Genomic DNA, 18,043 nt, shown 5'->3' on the forward strand with positions numbered 1-18,043 from the left:
ATTTGGGGAAATGTAGCTTCATGGTATATGGGGTCACATTTGTAGGGGTCATTATTGTAGAAACACCCCAAGTGATTCTGATACACAGACAGGTTTAAGTATTGTTACTTACTGTATACTGTTAAAATGCCATCCAAGAGTCGAGAATTGTTAACATTTTTTTCCATTTATTTTTATTAGTTGGAGGCTAATTACTTTACAACATTGTAGTGGGTTTTGTCATACATTGACATGAATCAGCCATGGATTTACATGTATTCCCCATCCCGATCCCCCCTCCCACCTCCCTCTCTACCCTATCCCTCTGGGTCTTCCCAGCGCACCAGGCCCGAGCACTTGTCTCATGCCTCCAACCTGGGCTGGTGATCTGTTTTACCCTAGATAATATACATGTTTCGATGCTGTTCTCTCGAAACATCCCACCCTCGTCTTCTCCCACAGAGTCCAAAAGTCTGTTCTGTACATCTGTGTCTCTTTTTCTATTTTGCATATAGGGTTATCATTACCATCTTTCTAAGTTCCATATATATGCGTTAGTATACTGTATTGGTCTTTATCTTTCTGGCTTACTTCACTCTGTATAATGGGCTCCAGTTTCATCCATCTCATTAGAACTGATTCAAATGAATTCTTTTTAACGGCTGAGTAATATTCCATGGTGTATGTGTACCACAGCTTCCTTATCCATTCGTCTGCTGATGGGCATCTAGGTTGCTTCAAAAATATGGAACGCTTCACGAATTTGGGTGTCATTCTTGCACAGGGGCCATGCTAATCTTTTCTGTATTGTTCCAATTTTAGTATATGTGCTGCCGAAGTGAGCACTAGAATTGTTAACATTTAAAAAATGAGGAATCAACAGGTAAAGAAGTCTTGACTTAAAAAAATGCACAACATAAGATTTGCAAGTTTAGTTTTATTTGGGGCAAAATGAGGACTGCAGCCCAGGAGACAGCACCTCAAATAGCTCTGAGAAACTGCTCCAAAGAGGCAGGGGAGAAGGTCAGTACATGTGTGATTATGGTGAAGGCAGAGTACATGCAAACGAGCACATATTTTTCCAGAAGGTTTCTGTTAGTCTTGTGAAGCTTTCTGCTAGTCACGATGAATAGTCGTTGCCATGAAGGATTTTAGTACTTTCCTAGATATGAGGAGATACAAGAATTGAGCTCATAAAATCGGCTCCTGAAAATATCTAACCAGCTGAAGACCTGGCTGCCAGTTTTCCCCTGAGCACAGAGTGCCTCATTTCTGCTCTACAATCGGAACTCCTTTCAGGCTGAGGCTGGTGTATGCTCAGTCATGTCCAACTCTTTGTGAGTCCATGGACTATAGCCCACCAGGCTCCTTGTCCATAGAATTCTCCAGGCAAGAATACTGGAATGGGTTGACATTTCCTCCTCCAGGCGATCTTCCCAACCCAGGGATCGAACCCACGTCTCCTGCAGTGGCAAGAGGATTCTTTACTGCCTGAGTCATCAGGAAAGCCCACCTAAGACCTGTTTTGCCAGTTTTTCCCTGAGCACAGAGTGCCTCATTTTTGCTCTAACTCCTTTCATGGGGAGTTGAAAATCAGCAGCTGCAGACTGTAGCTTGTAGAGGTAGATGGCAAGTGCCAATTTGTAGTTAACAGAAGTAAAGTTCTCATCATCCTGAATCCTAACCTACACTGCCTGCTGCTGCTGCTGCTAAGTCTCTTCAGTCGTGTCTGACTCTGTGCGACCCCATAGACGGCAGCCCACCAGGCTCTCCCGTCCCCGGGATTCTCCAGGCAAGAATACTGGAGTGGGTTGCTATTTCCTTCTCCAATGCATGAAAGTGAAAGTGAAGTCGCTCAGTCGTGTCCGATTCTTAGCAACCCCATGGACTGCAGCCTACTGGGCTCCTCTGTCCATGGGATTTTCTAGGCAAGAGTACTGGAGTGGGGTGCCATTGCCTTGTCCCCACGCTGCCTAGTAGAATGCAATTGAGTTATAGAAACAGAAGCTTAGTATCTGGAGTCTTGTGCTCAAATCATCATGTTGGTAAAAAGGTTATCTTATGAATACACACATATGTGACCCACATTTGGGCAGTGGATACCTTTCAGTTTGGATACCTGAGTCAGGGGAGCCAAGGGGCATCCAATCCTGGCATCTAATAGGCAGTTGTTTGCACAGGTTTGAAGATTAGACTAGGGGTCATTAGCATGTAGGTGACAGAGTAGGTGAAAGATGACTGAGGGAAGGATTACAGAGTGAGAAGGTGCTTAGGATGGAACCCTGGGGAACACCATTACTTCCAAGGAAGCTATAAATGGCCAGAGAGATGGTAGGAAAACCTGAGAAGATGAGTTACAAAAGCCTAGGAAGTGGAGTGTTACAAGAAGAAAATAGTTGAAAAGTTATCTATGTTAAATACTGTTGAGAGGTGAGGCAAGACAGAGGCAGAACTGTATCCACTGGATTTAGTAACAAAGAGATGAGTGGTAAAACATTTGTCAGGACAGATTCCATGTTGTGGTGTAGCTATCCTGAGTGTTAAGGAAGGCATTCAACCTCATACAGACATCCCTGGAAACAATGATGCAACAGAGTGTTTCTAAAAGCAACAAAAGTTGACATTTGTACCCAAAGGAAAAGAAAATCAATTCTATCATTTTCTCCCATAAGACATTTTTAAAGAACAAAATAACTTTTTTGAAGTATAAAGTATATTTGATTTACAAAGCTGTGTTAGTTTCATGTGTATGGTCCTATAAATTAAAAAGTTTGGGGGGGGCTGTTATTTATCTATATTAAAATCTATACAATAAGATGCTTTTGGATTTAGCAAATAATGTATGCTTATTTTAGGTTTATTATTGAGTAATTTCATAATAGTATCAAAATAGTAATGTAGTCATGTATTTTATGCTGTTCCTCAGAAAGTACCATGACTTTTAAACATATGGAAACCATGGCTCCAGAATAACTTTTAAATCACTTCTTTCTCTTCTACTTGCCTTCCCCCATTCTTGTTTATACTCTGGGCTATAACTAGACTTCTTTTGCCCCACTGTGGGGCTTCCCCGGTGGCTCAGCGGTAAAGAATCCGCCTGCAATGCAGGTTCCATTCCTGGGTCAGGAAGATCCCCTGGAAGCGGGCACGGCAGTCCACTCCAGTATTCTTGCCTGGAGTAGTCCATAGGGTGGCACAGAGTCGACACCACTGAAGCGACTTAGCACGCACTAGCAGATGGCAGCTCAGCCTAAAGTCTGGGAGGCCAGGGTATACTCACAGAGGACATGAGGAGCATTGTGAAAGTTATTGAATCCACTGCTTTCCAAATCTGGCTGACCATCAAAACGAACAACTTGAGACGCGCGTTAAAAAGAATCCTGGGTCCCAGCCCTAGATCCCGATACAATGGGTATGGAATGAGGCCTAGAGATCTGTACCTTGTATAAAGTGCCTTTGATCTTACAAATTCAACTTCTGAATCAAAAACAAGAGGCCCAAAGCAGTCACGCCCAGGCGGGTCTCCTGGCTGGAGATTCGCGGCTCTGAGCTTTGGGTGTTGGCGGAAGGGCATTGGGATTTTAGTTTTGGAATCGTTGGGAGGGCTTGCTTTTCCTAGCTCTTTAGGTTCAGTAGATTGACCTTCCCTCGAGTTTCTCTCTAGACAGGAGACGCGGTGGGTTAGCGGCTCTGCAGGGCTATTTATGCTGCGGCCCAGCCAGCTAGCTTCCGGCCAGCCCCTGGCGGAGCCTGGAGTTTGACTGTGCAGCGGAGGCGCGCCCCGCCCCTCGCCCCGCCCCTCGCCCCGCCCTTGCCCCGCCCCCTCAAATCTCGGCGTTCCATCCTATCCCGGCCTTCCGCTGGGAACTTGAGGCGGAGCTTTGCGCAAGCTACCTTCCGGGGGAGGAGGTACGTCTATGAAAGCGGATGGCCTTTATCTTTTAAAACAAGTATCAGGCGTACAGCATTATAGCTCAATGTCTGTAGACACTAAAGCATGACCATCACCACAAGTTTAGTTGCCATCCATCTGCATACGGTTAACTCAAGTCACACATTTCGCCCACCCCCTGGAAGCCGAAGGTCCTACAGTCGCGGAGCTGATTGGCTGATCATGGGCGTCTACGCAGCCCGGGGTTTTCCGGAATTGGGGTTGAGCTCGGGAGAATGGACTATGGCCTCGTTGAGTCAGCCCTTGTTGGAGCTGCAGGGACCTCTGCTCCCACCCAAGGACCTGGTGGAGGACGAAGACGAGTATTTAAGGGAGGATGCGGAGGGCGACGAGGACACGGTGTTTCTCGACGCAGAGGAGCTTTGCAGTGGGGGCGTAAATGCTGGTAGCCTCCCTGGGCGGCTCCGTGGTGAGGAAATAACTCGCCTCTCGGGGGTGGGATCGGCGGATTAATGAACTGTTTCTATTATGGCCTCCTCCAAAGTACGGCGCTCCCTCGCTGCTAACAGACTTCCTTTGGAATCGCCTAAGTGCTTCGTCCTGTTGAGAATAAAATAACAATAATAGAGACTTGAGCGTACTGTATGTTAAGCTTGGGCTTCACGTGTATCTCATTGATGTTCACAACTTTTTGAGGTAGTTTTATAAACAAGGAAACAGTGGGTGTCCAGCTAGTATTAACACCCAGAATCAAGGCTTTTAACTATTTCCCTGTCTTTCCTGGAGTTGAATATGTGGTTGTTGTTCACCTACTTAAACACACAAACACACATACACATGATAAACCACAAGGCACTGTTGACTCATTAACCTGTTAATCTTGTGATCTGTATTTATCTTGTCTAGTTTCCTGTCCTAAGAATTCCACCTATTGTGTGTTCCTGGTGACTGATGTTTAAGAATGTTCTAATGTTCAGACCAGTTGCTGTCCAGTAGAATTTTCTGTGATGATGGCATTGCTGTATATTTGCACTGTCTTATACAATAGCTGCTAGCCACGTGTGGTTATTGAAAACTTAAAATGCAGCTAGTGCAGAGGAGCTGAATTCTAAAGTTTTAATTTTAATTAAATTTAAATAGTCACAGGTGAGTGGGCAGCACAAGTTTAGACAGAAAATGTTTAAGTATTTGTGGAGGGTTTGGTTATTCATCCTGCAAGTGTTAGGGACTGGCTACCGTGTTCCAAGCAAGATATGTTTGTTGCTGGGATACCCTGGAGAGATTAGATGATGAGGTTGCTGTCTTAATGGAGCTTCCGCTCTAAGTGCATTAAACAGACATTCTACAAATAATCACAGCTGTGTGTGTCATCTGTGCTAAGTCGCTTCAGTCATGTCCGACTCTTTGCGACCCTATGGATTATAGCCCACCGGGCTCCTCTGTCCATGGGATTCTCCAGGCCGGAATACTGGAGTAGGTTGCCACCCCATCCTCCAGGAGATCTTCCCCATGATCCAGGGATCGAACCATTGTCTCTTGTGTCTCTTGCATTGGCAGGCAGGTTCTTTACCACTAGCGCCACCTGGGAAGTAACTATAATATCAGTGCTTAATAGAAATAATATGAAGTGCCATGAGAGGTTATATTGATGAGAGTCAGGGAAGGTTTTCTGAGGAAGTGACAGTTAATCTGAGTTCTGTAGTAAATGGGGTGAACAGTAAGGAAGAAAATACTTAAGGCAGGTGCATCAGCTTTTGCAAAGACTGTGTGGTAGGAGGGACCCTGACTTTTTTTTAAATTGAAGGATAATTGCTGTACAGAATTTTGTGGTTTTCTGTCATACATCAACAAGAATCAGCCATAGGTACACCCATATCCCCTCCCTCCCAAACCTCCCTCTCATCTCCGTCGGGATCCCACCCTTCTAGATTGTCACAGAGTCCCTGTTTGAGCCACACAGCAAATTCCCACTGGCTATCTATTTTACATACGGTATCGTAAGTTTCCATGTTACTCTCTCCATACATCTCACCCTCTTCCTCCTCCCCTCCCCCCATGTCCATAGGTCTGTTCTCTATGACTGGTTCTCCATTGCTGCCCTGAAAATATATTCATGAGTACCATCTTTTTAGATTCCACATATATGCACCAGTATATGATATTCTTTTTCTCTTTCTGACTTAACTTCACTCTGTAAACTAGGCTCTAACTTCGTCCATCTCATTAGAACTGACTCAAATATGTTTTTTTATGGCTGAGTAGTATTCCATTGGGTATATGTACCACAGCTTCGTTATCCACTCATCTGTCCATGGACATCTAGGTTGCTTCCATGTCTTAGCTATTGTAAATAGTGCTGCAGTGAACACTGGGGTACACGTGTCTTTTTGACCCTGACATTTTTTTTAGATACTCCTTGGAGGTCAGTATTGGCTGAGATCAGAGTAGCAGAGAGGGAACCACTTTTAGGAGAGGAACAACAGACTTGCCAGGTACCAGGCCTCCCTCCTGGAATACAAAAACAAATAAAACATTACCTTATTCTAGAAAGCTTACAATGTAGTAGCTGCTTCTGTTAAGTCGCTTCAGTTGTGTCCGGCTCTGTGCGACCCCACCGATGGCAGCCCACCAGCCTCCTCCATCCCTGGGATTCTCCAGGCAAGAATACTGGAGTGGGTTGCCATGTCCTTCTCCGACAATGTAGTAGAGGGAGACAGATAAACAGGTAAGTGGAATCTAGACACGGCGATAGACATCTGTACAGGGTATTGTCCCAGGATTAAGGAGAGTAGTGGAGTTGACAAAACATTGGGAAAGATTTTAACTTATCCTAAATTAACATTCTTTCTTTCTTTTTTTTTTTTTTAAGTTTCTGTGTTTGATGAGAACACTCAGCAGAAATGTGACGTGTTCGGACGTTTTCCGTTAACTGATGCTTGGTGGCGAGTGAAGGTACAGGTTAAGCCTGTGGCATCAGGGAGCTATCAGGCTCAAGGATTTCCGTCTTACTTTTTACAGTCAGATATGTCACCACCAAATCAAATCCACATCTGTTCCCTCTTTCTTAAAGAGTGTAATGTCTCCAGTGAGCAAAGAGTTAAGTTTTTTACATGGTTTAATAATAAATCAAGGTATAAAGACCTCAATTTTGAAAATCTTATGGAAAACTTAAGAACTTGGCGAGAGGAAATTGAAGGGAATAGTAAAAAACAGTCTACGCAGAAAACACAAGAGCCACCACCAGATCATGAGATGCCGCTTCCTCTGGAATTCACATGTAAGTGATTTTTAGTGGAGTTTTAGTGTAATTGAGATTCTGGATGACTAGTGTGTTTAAAATATCACCAGTACAGTACAGTACAGTATAGTATTCTTTTTTAAAATCGGTTTGATGAAAATGTGTTTGTATTGCTTTTGGAGTATGCCATTAACATTGCGGGTTTCTCATCTATAATGTGAAGATATGGGGTGAGATGGGAGAAGGAAATGGCAACCCACTCCAGTATTCTTGCCTGGAGAATTCATGGACAGAGGAGCCTGGTGGGCTACAGTCCATGGGGTCACAAAAAGTTGGACACAACTGAGTGACTAACGCGGGGTGAGACGGTCTTTAAATATCTTTCAATTCCTTTCCTGCTCTAAAAGTGTGCTTCTAGGTCTCTCCCTAACTTTTGTGTCCGTAGGATTACCTTGAGTTGTTAAGAAAAAGTTCAGTTGTCGATTATTCTGTTTAAGAAGGCGGAGAAGAAAGGCAGGAAAAGAACAATCCATTGTGGAAAGATTTCAGTTCAAAATGATTTAAAATAACTTTTAAATATGGTTTGTTATCTGGACATTCACATATATGGAATGTCTTATTTCTTAATTCCATCAAATGAATTTGGCAGTAAGTACATCATTGAATGACTTCCATGTTGAAAGAATCATGACTATAAAAAGATTATAAAGTTTAATATGTAAGTGGTTTTTACTGCTTTGCTTTGAATTTATCTATATATTATTTAGTCGGACATTTTATTCTGTTGCAAGTAGGAGGAAGCAAAAGGCTAAGAGGTAGTTATCTAAGCATTTGAAGAACATAAATTTTGGTGTTAAACACAACAAAAGCCATCTTGGTACAAAAATAATTGTTATAATACAATCAGTTTTCTCCTGCTTAAAGTAAATGTGTTATTCTCTCTTTGGAATTTCTTTAACTAGTTGTGCTAAATGAGAAAGTCCATCAAATCAGTTGTTTTATGAGCTCATTTGTTAACCTGGATTTGTTCTTTTCTGATATCCTATAGTTCCATTTAAAACGGTGATGAGAGCTTTGCAGTTCCCAAAAATAATGGAATTCCTTCCAGTTCTTCTGCCTCGACACTTCAAACAGCTCATAACCTCAAATTCTATAGAGGTGTTGGAAGAGATAGAAGAGATTTTAGGTACACAGCCTTGGAAACTTGGATTTCGTAAAGTAAGTAAGACATTTGCTTAGCTTTTTGTAATCTTATACAAGGCAGGATATCTCAAACTTGGCAATTTTGCATCTTTTTCTAAGGAAAGAAATTTGTACAACCTCAATGTTGATTTATTCTCCTTTCAGTGTTACAACTAAATATAAACTTCTTATACCTGTCCTCTTATACAATAAATTTACAAAGGAAAACAAAATAACAAAGTAAATGATATTCATATCATCAGTACTTTAGTTACATAATTTAATTTCATGACTTTTTTTGTAACTAAATTGCCATTGCACCTTGAATATAGATCTCACGAAGATGCAAGTTCTTAAGAGTTTGGCAAGCAGTTCTGCTACGTAGCACAATTTCTCACTTATTTGAACTTTCAAAAGCCTTCATTACTCATACGGTACATCGTGATGTCATTTGCTTTTTTTCTTTGGGATAATAATGTCATTTACAATTTCTTTGGCACTTCTGTTTTTGTTATTAGATGCCAGGAGTAGTAAAGTGATACTGTGAGGCTCCAGAGGTGCTGAAAACCAAATGTGGCACTTAAATCAGTACTTGGTTACGAGTGGTTTTCCAAATGAAAATACAGTTTAAAGATTGTGATATAATTTGTGGGTTCCCCAAGAATGTTTGCAGATTCCATCCGTCTTGAGAAATACTGGAATAATGAATTTTTTCCCTCTGTAAAATGATTATGATTTCAATATGCTCAGGAGATAAAAAGATTCTGGAGCACTATTATCTATATTTATTCAGTAGGGCAGAGAGGCAGAGCAGTGAACCTTCTGGGACTCAAGTGGGAAAAGGAGGCTTGGAGTCCCTTGTTCAGCATGCAAACCACCCCCCAGAGTAAAGATTTTTATTGAGGTTTTATGTTCGTTTGCTAGGACTGCTGTAACAAATAGCATAGACTGGTTGGTGTAAACAACAGAACTTTTATTTTCTCAGTTTTGGAGTCTGTAAATCCAAATCCAATCAAGATGTTAGCAGGATTGGTTTCTTCTGAGGCCTCTCTGCTTAGCTTATGGGTAGCTATCTTCCTGTGTCTTCACACCGTCTTCCCTCTGTGCTTGTCTGGGTCTAAAGTCTTCTTATAAAGACACAGTCATCTTGGATTAGGGCCTATCCCACGTCTCATGTTAACTTAAATCTTTTTAAAGACCCTGTCTCCAAATAGGGTCACATTCAGGGTTCAGGGTGTTAGAATTTCAACATATGAATTTTGTGGGGTACATATTTCAACTTGTAAGTTGTATGGAGGGCTCCAGGGATGATGTCTCCATGAAAAAAAAATGGAGCTAGTAGATGACCTTCTTTCTGAGTGGGTCATGATGAAGGAAGTTCTGTACCTTTTCAGTAGAATTTGGGCAGGATTGTTGATAGGTACACGGAGAACTAAACAAATCAAGAAAACGAGGCAGTCATTAACTCCACAGTACACACAAGAGTTCAATACAAAATTTATGTAATCACAGCATATTATGTCACTCAATCGTGGATCCCTTTATACTGATTTAACCAAAATCAGTTTTCAAAATGGTACTGTAACTTTTTCAAGGATGGGAGGAGAAGTGTGTGTTTAGGTGATAGTATAAAAGAGAGTAAGTTCCATGAAGAAAGACTTTCCAAAGTAAGGAGTTAACAATAATTGCCTAATTTTTTTTTTTTAAATTAAAGAATAGTATAAACAATACTTAGAAATGTGGAGATAAATTCTGGAAGAAATAGCTAAAAGTGTTGGAGGTGTTGCCTTTAGAAGTCATGGAAATAAGGGAAAAACAATGTGAAAAAAAATAGAAATATGCATATGTATAATTGAATAATTATATAACTGAATAATACATACATATGTATGTAGAACTGAATAATACACTGGAAATTAACACAACATTGTATATCAACTATACTTTAATTAAAAAATTATTTGAGAAAAAAAAAAAAAAAAAGAAGTCATGGAAAGGGTAAGTCAGGGATTCATATATTTTGTGATAAGCCTCTCAGTGTTACTTGACTTTTAAAACTGTATATGTATTGCTTTAAGAAAATATAATTTTAATTAGAGCAGTATATAGATCTCTGATCACAGTAAAATTAATTAAAAAATAGTGATGTGTTAGGTACATAGTTTTTTTCCTCCAAATTTCATTGAAACATATGTCTTCTGGAACTTAAAAATTATTAATAAATGCCATAGTTGTCACTGTAATTCTCATAATAGGTATCAGTCTTTATCATTCTTATAAAACAACATGAATTTTATTTTCTTAAAGATAACCTACAGAGAACTGAAGCTCTTGCGATGTGAAGCTAGTTGGACGTCATTTCGTCAATGCAAGTCTCTTTTCCAGTTGATGACGGATTTGGAGAAGAATGCGTTAGTAATATATTCTCAACTGAAGCAGATATGTAGAGAGCAGGGGCACACGTGTGTTGAAGAAGCTGACTTAACTTTTCAGCTGTCGGACCTCATGTCTTTTCACGATGCTTGGCAGTCTCTGAAGTTCTTGAAGGATATTGGCGTGGTGACGTATGAGAAGGGCTGTGTCTTTCTTTCTGACCTTTACCAGGCTGAGCGAGGCATTGCCTCTTCAATCTGTGACTTGATGACCAGGCCCCCATGGCAGCTGCAGGTCGATGTCAAAAAGGTGCTTGCATCTATTTGTACCCCAAGACCTGAGAATTCAGGAAGTGGTGATACACTGAATAAAAGTAATCCTGATGAAACAAGATCAGAAGATCTGGTGGATACTTTGGACACGCAGGACAGCGCTGACCATATCTGGGATGAGGGTGAAAATGAAGTGAATGCAGAAATGAGTGAGGGTCAACTGGATCAGGACCAGGTAACTGCTCTGGACATGATTTGCTCCAATGCCGTGACGGTCATAAGTGGGAAAGGTGGTTGTGGGAAGACCACAATTGTTAGCCAGCTTTTTAAGCATATAGAGTTGTTGGAAGAAAGAGAAGTGAAAAAAGCTTGTGAAGATTTTGAACAAGACTGGAATGTACCACAAGAATGGATCACCTTCACCGAGCAAAGTCAGCAGCAACTGGACAAGGCTATGGAAGTTTTACTTACGGCGCCTACAGGGAAAGCAGCTGGCTTACTGAGACAGAAAACTGGTTTTAACGCTTATACACTGTGTCAGGTAAAACCTTTTATGTTTTTTCTCTACATAAAACATTGAAAGACGGACTTAATGATTGTATTTTTCATTTCTTCCTGACAACAATTAGTGGGCATATATTGAATGTTTTCTAGACCCTTGCCTTGTGGTATTTTAATCATTAGATCAGAGATTCCCCAACCTCCAGGCCATGGACTGGTACCTCCTATCTGATCAGCCGCAGCATTCGATTAGAAATAAAGTGTGCGGTAAATGTAAGGCCGTTGAGTCTTGAATCATCTTGAAACCATCACACCCTCCTCCTGCCCCCATCTGTCTGTGAAAAAATTGTCATCTGTCCATGAAAAAATTGTCTTCCACGAAAACAGTCCCTGGCGCCAAAAAGGGTGGAGACCGCTGATTTAACTCAGTGTGACTCAAAACAACCAGTCTATACACCGTTACTGTTTACAGTGAAATAGGTGCTCATGCCATCACTGCGCTGCTTCCTTCTTTAAGAAAGTCTTACTATGAAAAAAAAAGTCAACTAAAGTGTATGCTTAATGCTGTAGTTAGTTTTGATTCTGGCATATGGCCCTGTTTCTCATTGGGACTGGTTACAAACATGTCAGAGTCCGCATTTTGTGGAATAAAAGCTCCATGAAAGTGAAAACTTGGGTCATCTGGTTTAGCGCTTTATCTCCTCTGCTCTCAACAGTGCCTGGCAAATAGTGGTTGCATAATAAGCATTCCAAATGAATTAAGATGCTTGAAAAAAAAAAGCTGTGGCTGTAGTTGAGAGTTATGAAGTTTCAAAGTTATAAAGAGTTGGAGAGTTTCCTTTAGCCCTGACCTGCCATTTTATAGATCAAGGAACTTAGTCCTTGGAAGATTTCTGAAGGAAAAAATAATTGCAGTCTAATGGACGATGAAGCTCAGGTAAGAAGAATGTTTTATTTAAGGGAAAGGCCTTCCCAGAGGCATTGAGGTGAATCATCAAGTAGGTGTATAGATTTTGAGGGGACTTTGTTGAATGAAATGAAGTGTGTGTATTGTAAAATAATGGAAATTGCACTTGGTTTTAGACTGGGAACTTGAGCTTTAAAGTTTGTGTTTTCCCATTTCATAAAGTCCTTGACAAAGGAGTGAAGTGGGAAAATGATGTTATCTGCATTTTACAGAAGAGCCAGTAGAAATTTGAGGGTGTTAAACAGGTGGTCCCAAACTTAACCAAGGGCAGAGCTCGCCCTGGGATTCACATCTGTAACCTCCCAGCTTGCTACTCTTTCCACCGTGCCATGATTCCCTTATTTACTACAGACTTTGTACACCTAACAAACAAGCCTGGACTTGATTACTGGGGAGTCATTTAGGTTCCCACGCAAAAGAGTGAAATGAAGAAAGCAGTTCTGAGGAAGGCTACCTAGAATCATGGGATTCCCTGCTGGCTCAGATAGTAAAGAATCCACCTGCAATGCAGGAGACCCGGTTTTGATCCCTGGGTCAAGAAGATCCCTTCGTAGACCCACACACCATCTCAGAAATTACTTCTGCGTTACGTTTATCACATGAGTGAGCATAGTGCTAGAGAAGTTCAGTGTAGCTCATTGGTGGGAGAATCTTCTGATACAGTTTATGGTTTTCTCCATTTCGCCTTCACGTCTGGTTAGTCTGAAGGACTGAATTGGAAGTGGAGAGGCCAGAGAAGGATCATTACTGAATTTCATCTTATGTTCCAACTCTGATCAATTAGTAGTATCTTAATATTGGATTGGACTGCTGGGAGGACATTTCCGAAGCTATGTTTAGGCTCAGGAGAGCCCTGAGGTGGTGGTTATATCATTTATTTTATCATTCTTGGGCTAGGGATACCAGCAGATAATGCAAAAAATTTTTTAGTGACAATGAGCATACACACACACACACACACACATTGCACATATAAACAACATAGAAACATTTTTTGAATGATAGACACCAAAATATTTAATATTCTCTGTAAATTTTTTTTAATAGTAAATATTACCTCTGTAATAGGGTTTTTTTTTTAGTTGTCTTGTTGGTTGTAGTGGTGATAGTTTTTCAGTGTTGGGAAAGTACTTGAAGAAAAAATAATATTTTTATAGTTAGTTCAGGCAGGCAGCCTTTTATTTCCAGAATGGAGTGTTCTAGTTGGGAGGAGAGTGAGGCTTAAGTGGGCTATTTCAGAAGGCCAAGAGAGGGTTTAATTGTGGTTGGAAAGAACAGGGAGCTCACTCTGGCCAAGAGTGGTAAGAAAACAGTTGGGATTCTGGTGGTGGAAGAGTGCTGTTTGTTGAATTAAACACACTAAGTACTCACTAGGAAGCAATTTTTTAAACTATTTCCTCTATCTTTCCATTCTGTAACTTTTGTGTTCTTTATTTCTTTCATCTTTCCCCCCATGTTATTGTACCTATATCCTCCCCATCCCTTTCCCTTTTAAGAGTTTTATTTTAAAAGAACATGTTGTTAAAAATTTTTGATTTTTTTTTTTTTTTGGTGAATTTTTTAACCTGAATTTAGAAATGTCATACTTTGCTTGTAGGTCAATTATAGTTTCTATTTATGGAAGAAAAAAATAAAGACCAAGGACAGGCCATGGAAATTTTCTTCCGTTAGAGTTCTGGTTGTGGATGAAGGGAGTTTGGTATCTGTATCAATCTTCAAGTCGGTTTTAAATTTATTGTGTGAGCACTCCAAACTTTCTAAACTTATTATCCTTGGTAAGTTAAAATACTGTTGGAATCCTAATTGTTTGGTTCAAATCATTGTGGTTAGCAGGTTGTTTTGGGGTTTTCCAGGTGTTTCATTGGTAAAGAATCCACCTGCCAATACAGGAGACTCACCAGAGACATGGGTTCAATCGCTAGGTCGGGAAGATCCCCCGGAGAAGGAAATGGCAACCCACTCCAGTATTCTTGCCTGGAAAATCCCATAGACAGAGGAGTCTGGCAGGCTACAGTCCATAGGATTGCAGAGTCAGACACGACTGAGCATGCACACACATACACAGTATTGTTTATACCATTTCAGTGTTTTAATATCCAGATCCTACAGGCGAGAAGGCGTTTCTCAGAGCCCACACTAAAGGCTGTCTGAGTTCGGTTTGACCACCTCTATCAGCTCAGTGGCTTTTTGTTTTGGTTAATTATTAGCAAGCTAGGTTGTGAATGAAATAAGAGTTGTGAGGGGTTACGGTAATTACCTAAATGATGACTATTAAAATAGTAAAATTGTCACAGACTCAGAGTAAATCAGGGTGTAGATCATTTGGAAATAATAAAAAGTCTGAATGATAGACCCCTTAAAAGTAATTTTTATGATTTTAAGCTAATAGTGCAAAAGCGACCTCACTAGCGTAAGTCCTTTCCAATTTTGGTGAGATTTAGTTAGATTCTATTGGATAGTACCGGCATATAGACTATATATGATTTAGTGGAGGAGAAAATAAAATTGCAATGAGAGAATCAATATATTAGGTATTTGAGGATATTGTATAAGCAGTTGATTCTATTAATAGTTAAAGCATTCTCTCAGTTTCCGAGAAAATAGTTTCTCTTTTCTCTAGGGTTTGCTTGTTTGTTTAAAGTAAAAAGATGTGTAATAGAGCAGAACATTATCATTACCTTACTGAAATTTATCTATTATCAAATGCAGTGGATTTATTTCACACTTTTATGTTAATATTTATTTGAGGCCATAGATTTTTCCATGTTTAGTAAGACATTGGGCAAGATTGAATAAATGACTAAATTATAGATACCTAAGATCTGTTTTTTTCTTTACATGGTGGTGAAAATATATGCCCCAACACATATCTGTAAACATACCAAAGAAGTTCAATTCACATTTTACTTTACCGTGTTATCACTGTTTTTATACTTTATATTCTTTAATTGGAATGGCTTCTGTTGTTGAATATTTTTGAAGACTTAATGTTCTTAAGTAATTTTAAGCAAAGTTTTTTTTTCTTTTCTTCTCAGAGTAAGTCTTTATAATTATAGCATTTATCAGTAGGGAGAAATGAAAGTAATTTCTAAATTTCAAAATCCTAGTTACTTAAAACCTACTGTATCTACTTTTTCCCCTTTTCAGGTGATGTTAGACAGTTACCCAGCATTGAACCTGGTAACTTGCTGAAAGATCTTTTTGAAACTCTTAAATCAAGAAATTGTGCTATTGAACTAAAGACAAACCATAGAGCAGAATCTGAACTAATTGTGGACAATGCTACAAGGTATATTATGACTAAAATTCTGCGTTTTCTTTCTGTTGTATTGAAAATAAAGGAAAAATACAAGCTTTTGAATTAAGGTGATTCAGTGCAGTGTGTTTACTATACTCTTTTAGCAAAACTTTTCTATCCTTCAGTATATGTATATCTTTTGTACCACAGTTAGAAAAGCAAAATTAATATTTTTCATTATTGGCCCAACATAAATTGTTGAAATTTAAGAATAAATATGTTTTCTTAATTTTAAAGGTATATTTGTGAAATAAAATTGCATCAAGCTTAGACACCAGAATAAACCCAAGGGGAACAGAGAATTGGAAATGAGTTCATTAGAGTTCAAGGGCAAACTGGGGAATACATTTCCTGTAATTTTTATAAGGGGAGAACCCAAAGCATAAAAAGATGTTTTACTCCTCGATGAATCCTGGTGATACCTGTGGCATATTACTTTAAGAGTAGGAAAGAATCCTTCTGTTCCCGTAATCTTTGTGTAAGCCTTTAGCGTAATCCTCTGTAATAGATGGATGGGGCTACAGAATATTAAGAAACTGTTTTATTCTGTGGGCGACAATTTATCTTTGTTTCCGACTCTTACAAGGTGCTATTTTTTTCTTTGTTGGTTGTTTTTTTTTTTCAGGTTTCATTTCCTTTTATTGGCTGTAGTGCATCCTTTATTTCTGTATCTGCATGGAATTATTTTTGGTTCTACTTTATCACTAGCCATTGCTTAGGGAATTCTTGGGATCATGGGGCAATCAACTGGGTGGCAGAGGATTATAGTTGATTGGTGTAAAAATACAGCCTGGGTCCTGAACTATTGCTATGATCATGAATTTAGCATGAAACTTCATTGTCTTAGGTCTTCTTTGCACATTTTTTGTACCTCTGTCCTGCCATTGGACCTGGATGTATCCATGTGGGGCTTAGGATCTGGAACTAGATTTTTTACTGTACTTGAGGACCAAAAATGACTTACTAATTAATGTAGAATTGAATTGGAAGGTAGATTTTGCTCAAAGAAGTACTTTTTTTTAAAGAGTACTTTCTTTATGATGATTTGTTTTCTGTCAGAAGAGTTTCTATTTCTTTAATGATAGATGAAAAACTTGATAGCTTATATGGAGGTCTTTGCAGTAGCTATCTGGTTCAGATATTCAGCAGGACAGGATATTACATTAGACTACAAGATGCTGTTTTTGTTGTCTAAACATTTTCTTGCTTGGATGTCAGCAAAAACTATCTCCCTGTCCCTGTCTACCCTGGAGAGAATAGAGAGGTAGGGAAAGAATGGATAGGAACAGTGTAGATGATGTAGTTTCATATTGAGACATTATGAAAAATAATGTAGTTGATATGTAATATTCTTTACCTATAGCTCTTCTGCCCCTACATAAAGGCAACCTCGGTTTTGGAATATTGGTAGATGATTGGTCATTTTAAAGTCTAGAAATCTTGGAAGATGTCTTAGAACTCAATTTTCTCTGAAACTTAGGAATTCCTTTTAGTAACTTTTTCAGTATCTTTTGGGCTTTGCTCCTTTCATCATTGCTTCTTGGTCATCATCACCAAGTGGTTAATGACAGATGAGTCCTCGTGATACCATAAACAGAGACAGAAGTGTTACATGTCCTGGGTCAGAAGCAGAACAGGAAGTCCATGGTGATTCTCAGCACCCCAAATTAAATCTGGGACAGTTCAGCAGGGCTGGTCATCTCCTCTCTGCTTTCTTCTCTTTCCACCATTTTGGGAAGGGTTGAAGAGGATGCACAATAGGGAACTGTACCTTTGATAGCTAGGCTGCTGTTGGTCTTTACAGGGAGTCAGTTTTCTAACAAATAGCCAAGGAGGGACTCTAGTATGACAATGCCACTGGCCCTTACTATGTTTTCTGTTATGGCTTGCTAATCTTGGGGTGTACAAGAATAAAAAATGAGTGAGGAGGGAACAGAAGCAAAGAGAAGATGTGGATACTTGGTTCAGTTGAGAAGATGAGCCCATAGATATGATATATAACAGAAGAAAGGGGAAAAGAAAGAGTGTGATGTACATGTATGAAAAAGCCCCCAAAGAGTCTAAATTAATTTAAGTAGAAATGTGGAGCCCAGTGGGTCCAAATTTCCGTCCTAGCTCTTCTTTCTACCTCTGTGATCTTGGACATCCCCACTGTAGTCAGCTAAGCATCATGTTGCTTTATCTATGAAATGAGGATAATACCTACCTTGTGTGGTTCTTTTGTGGTTTGGAGAAAAGTAGATCAAGTTCTCAGAATGTTGCTTGGTAAATTTTTTCTAATACTTTATTTTTTTTTTTCTAATACTTTAAATATGCTAGGAGTAGGGGACTGATGGATAAA

The 18,043-nt window shown here is 39.7% G+C and overlaps 1 protein-coding gene and 1 non-coding gene across 2 annotated transcripts in view; one reads left to right on the top strand and one right to left on the bottom strand.

Moving 5' to 3' along the window:
- Window positions 1-718: 718 nt before the first annotated feature.
- Window positions 719-825, bottom strand: LOC122427918. Its single transcript, XR_006265608.1, has one exon. It is a non-coding gene; the product is annotated as a U6 spliceosomal RNA (small nuclear RNA).
- Window positions 826-3,898: 3,073 nt separating this feature from the next.
- Window positions 3,899-18,043, top strand: part of HELB (DNA helicase B) — a 43,709-nt gene continuing 29,564 nt past the window's right edge. The window contains 6 exon segments of the mRNA XM_043446764.1: window positions 3,899-4,340; window positions 6,741-7,148; window positions 8,158-8,327; window positions 10,599-11,477; window positions 14,002-14,179; window positions 15,552-15,693. Of these exon segments, the coding sequence (XP_043302699.1) occupies window positions 3,977-4,340; window positions 6,741-7,148; window positions 8,158-8,327; window positions 10,599-11,477; window positions 14,002-14,179; window positions 15,552-15,693 (2,141 nt within the window). The 5' untranslated portion in view covers window positions 3,899-3,976.

Source organism: Cervus canadensis, chromosome 25, assembly GCF_019320065.1.
Source record: "Cervus canadensis isolate Bull #8, Minnesota chromosome 25, ASM1932006v1, whole genome shotgun sequence".
Classification (NCBI taxonomy): Eukaryota; Metazoa; Chordata; class Mammalia; order Artiodactyla; family Cervidae; genus Cervus; species Cervus canadensis.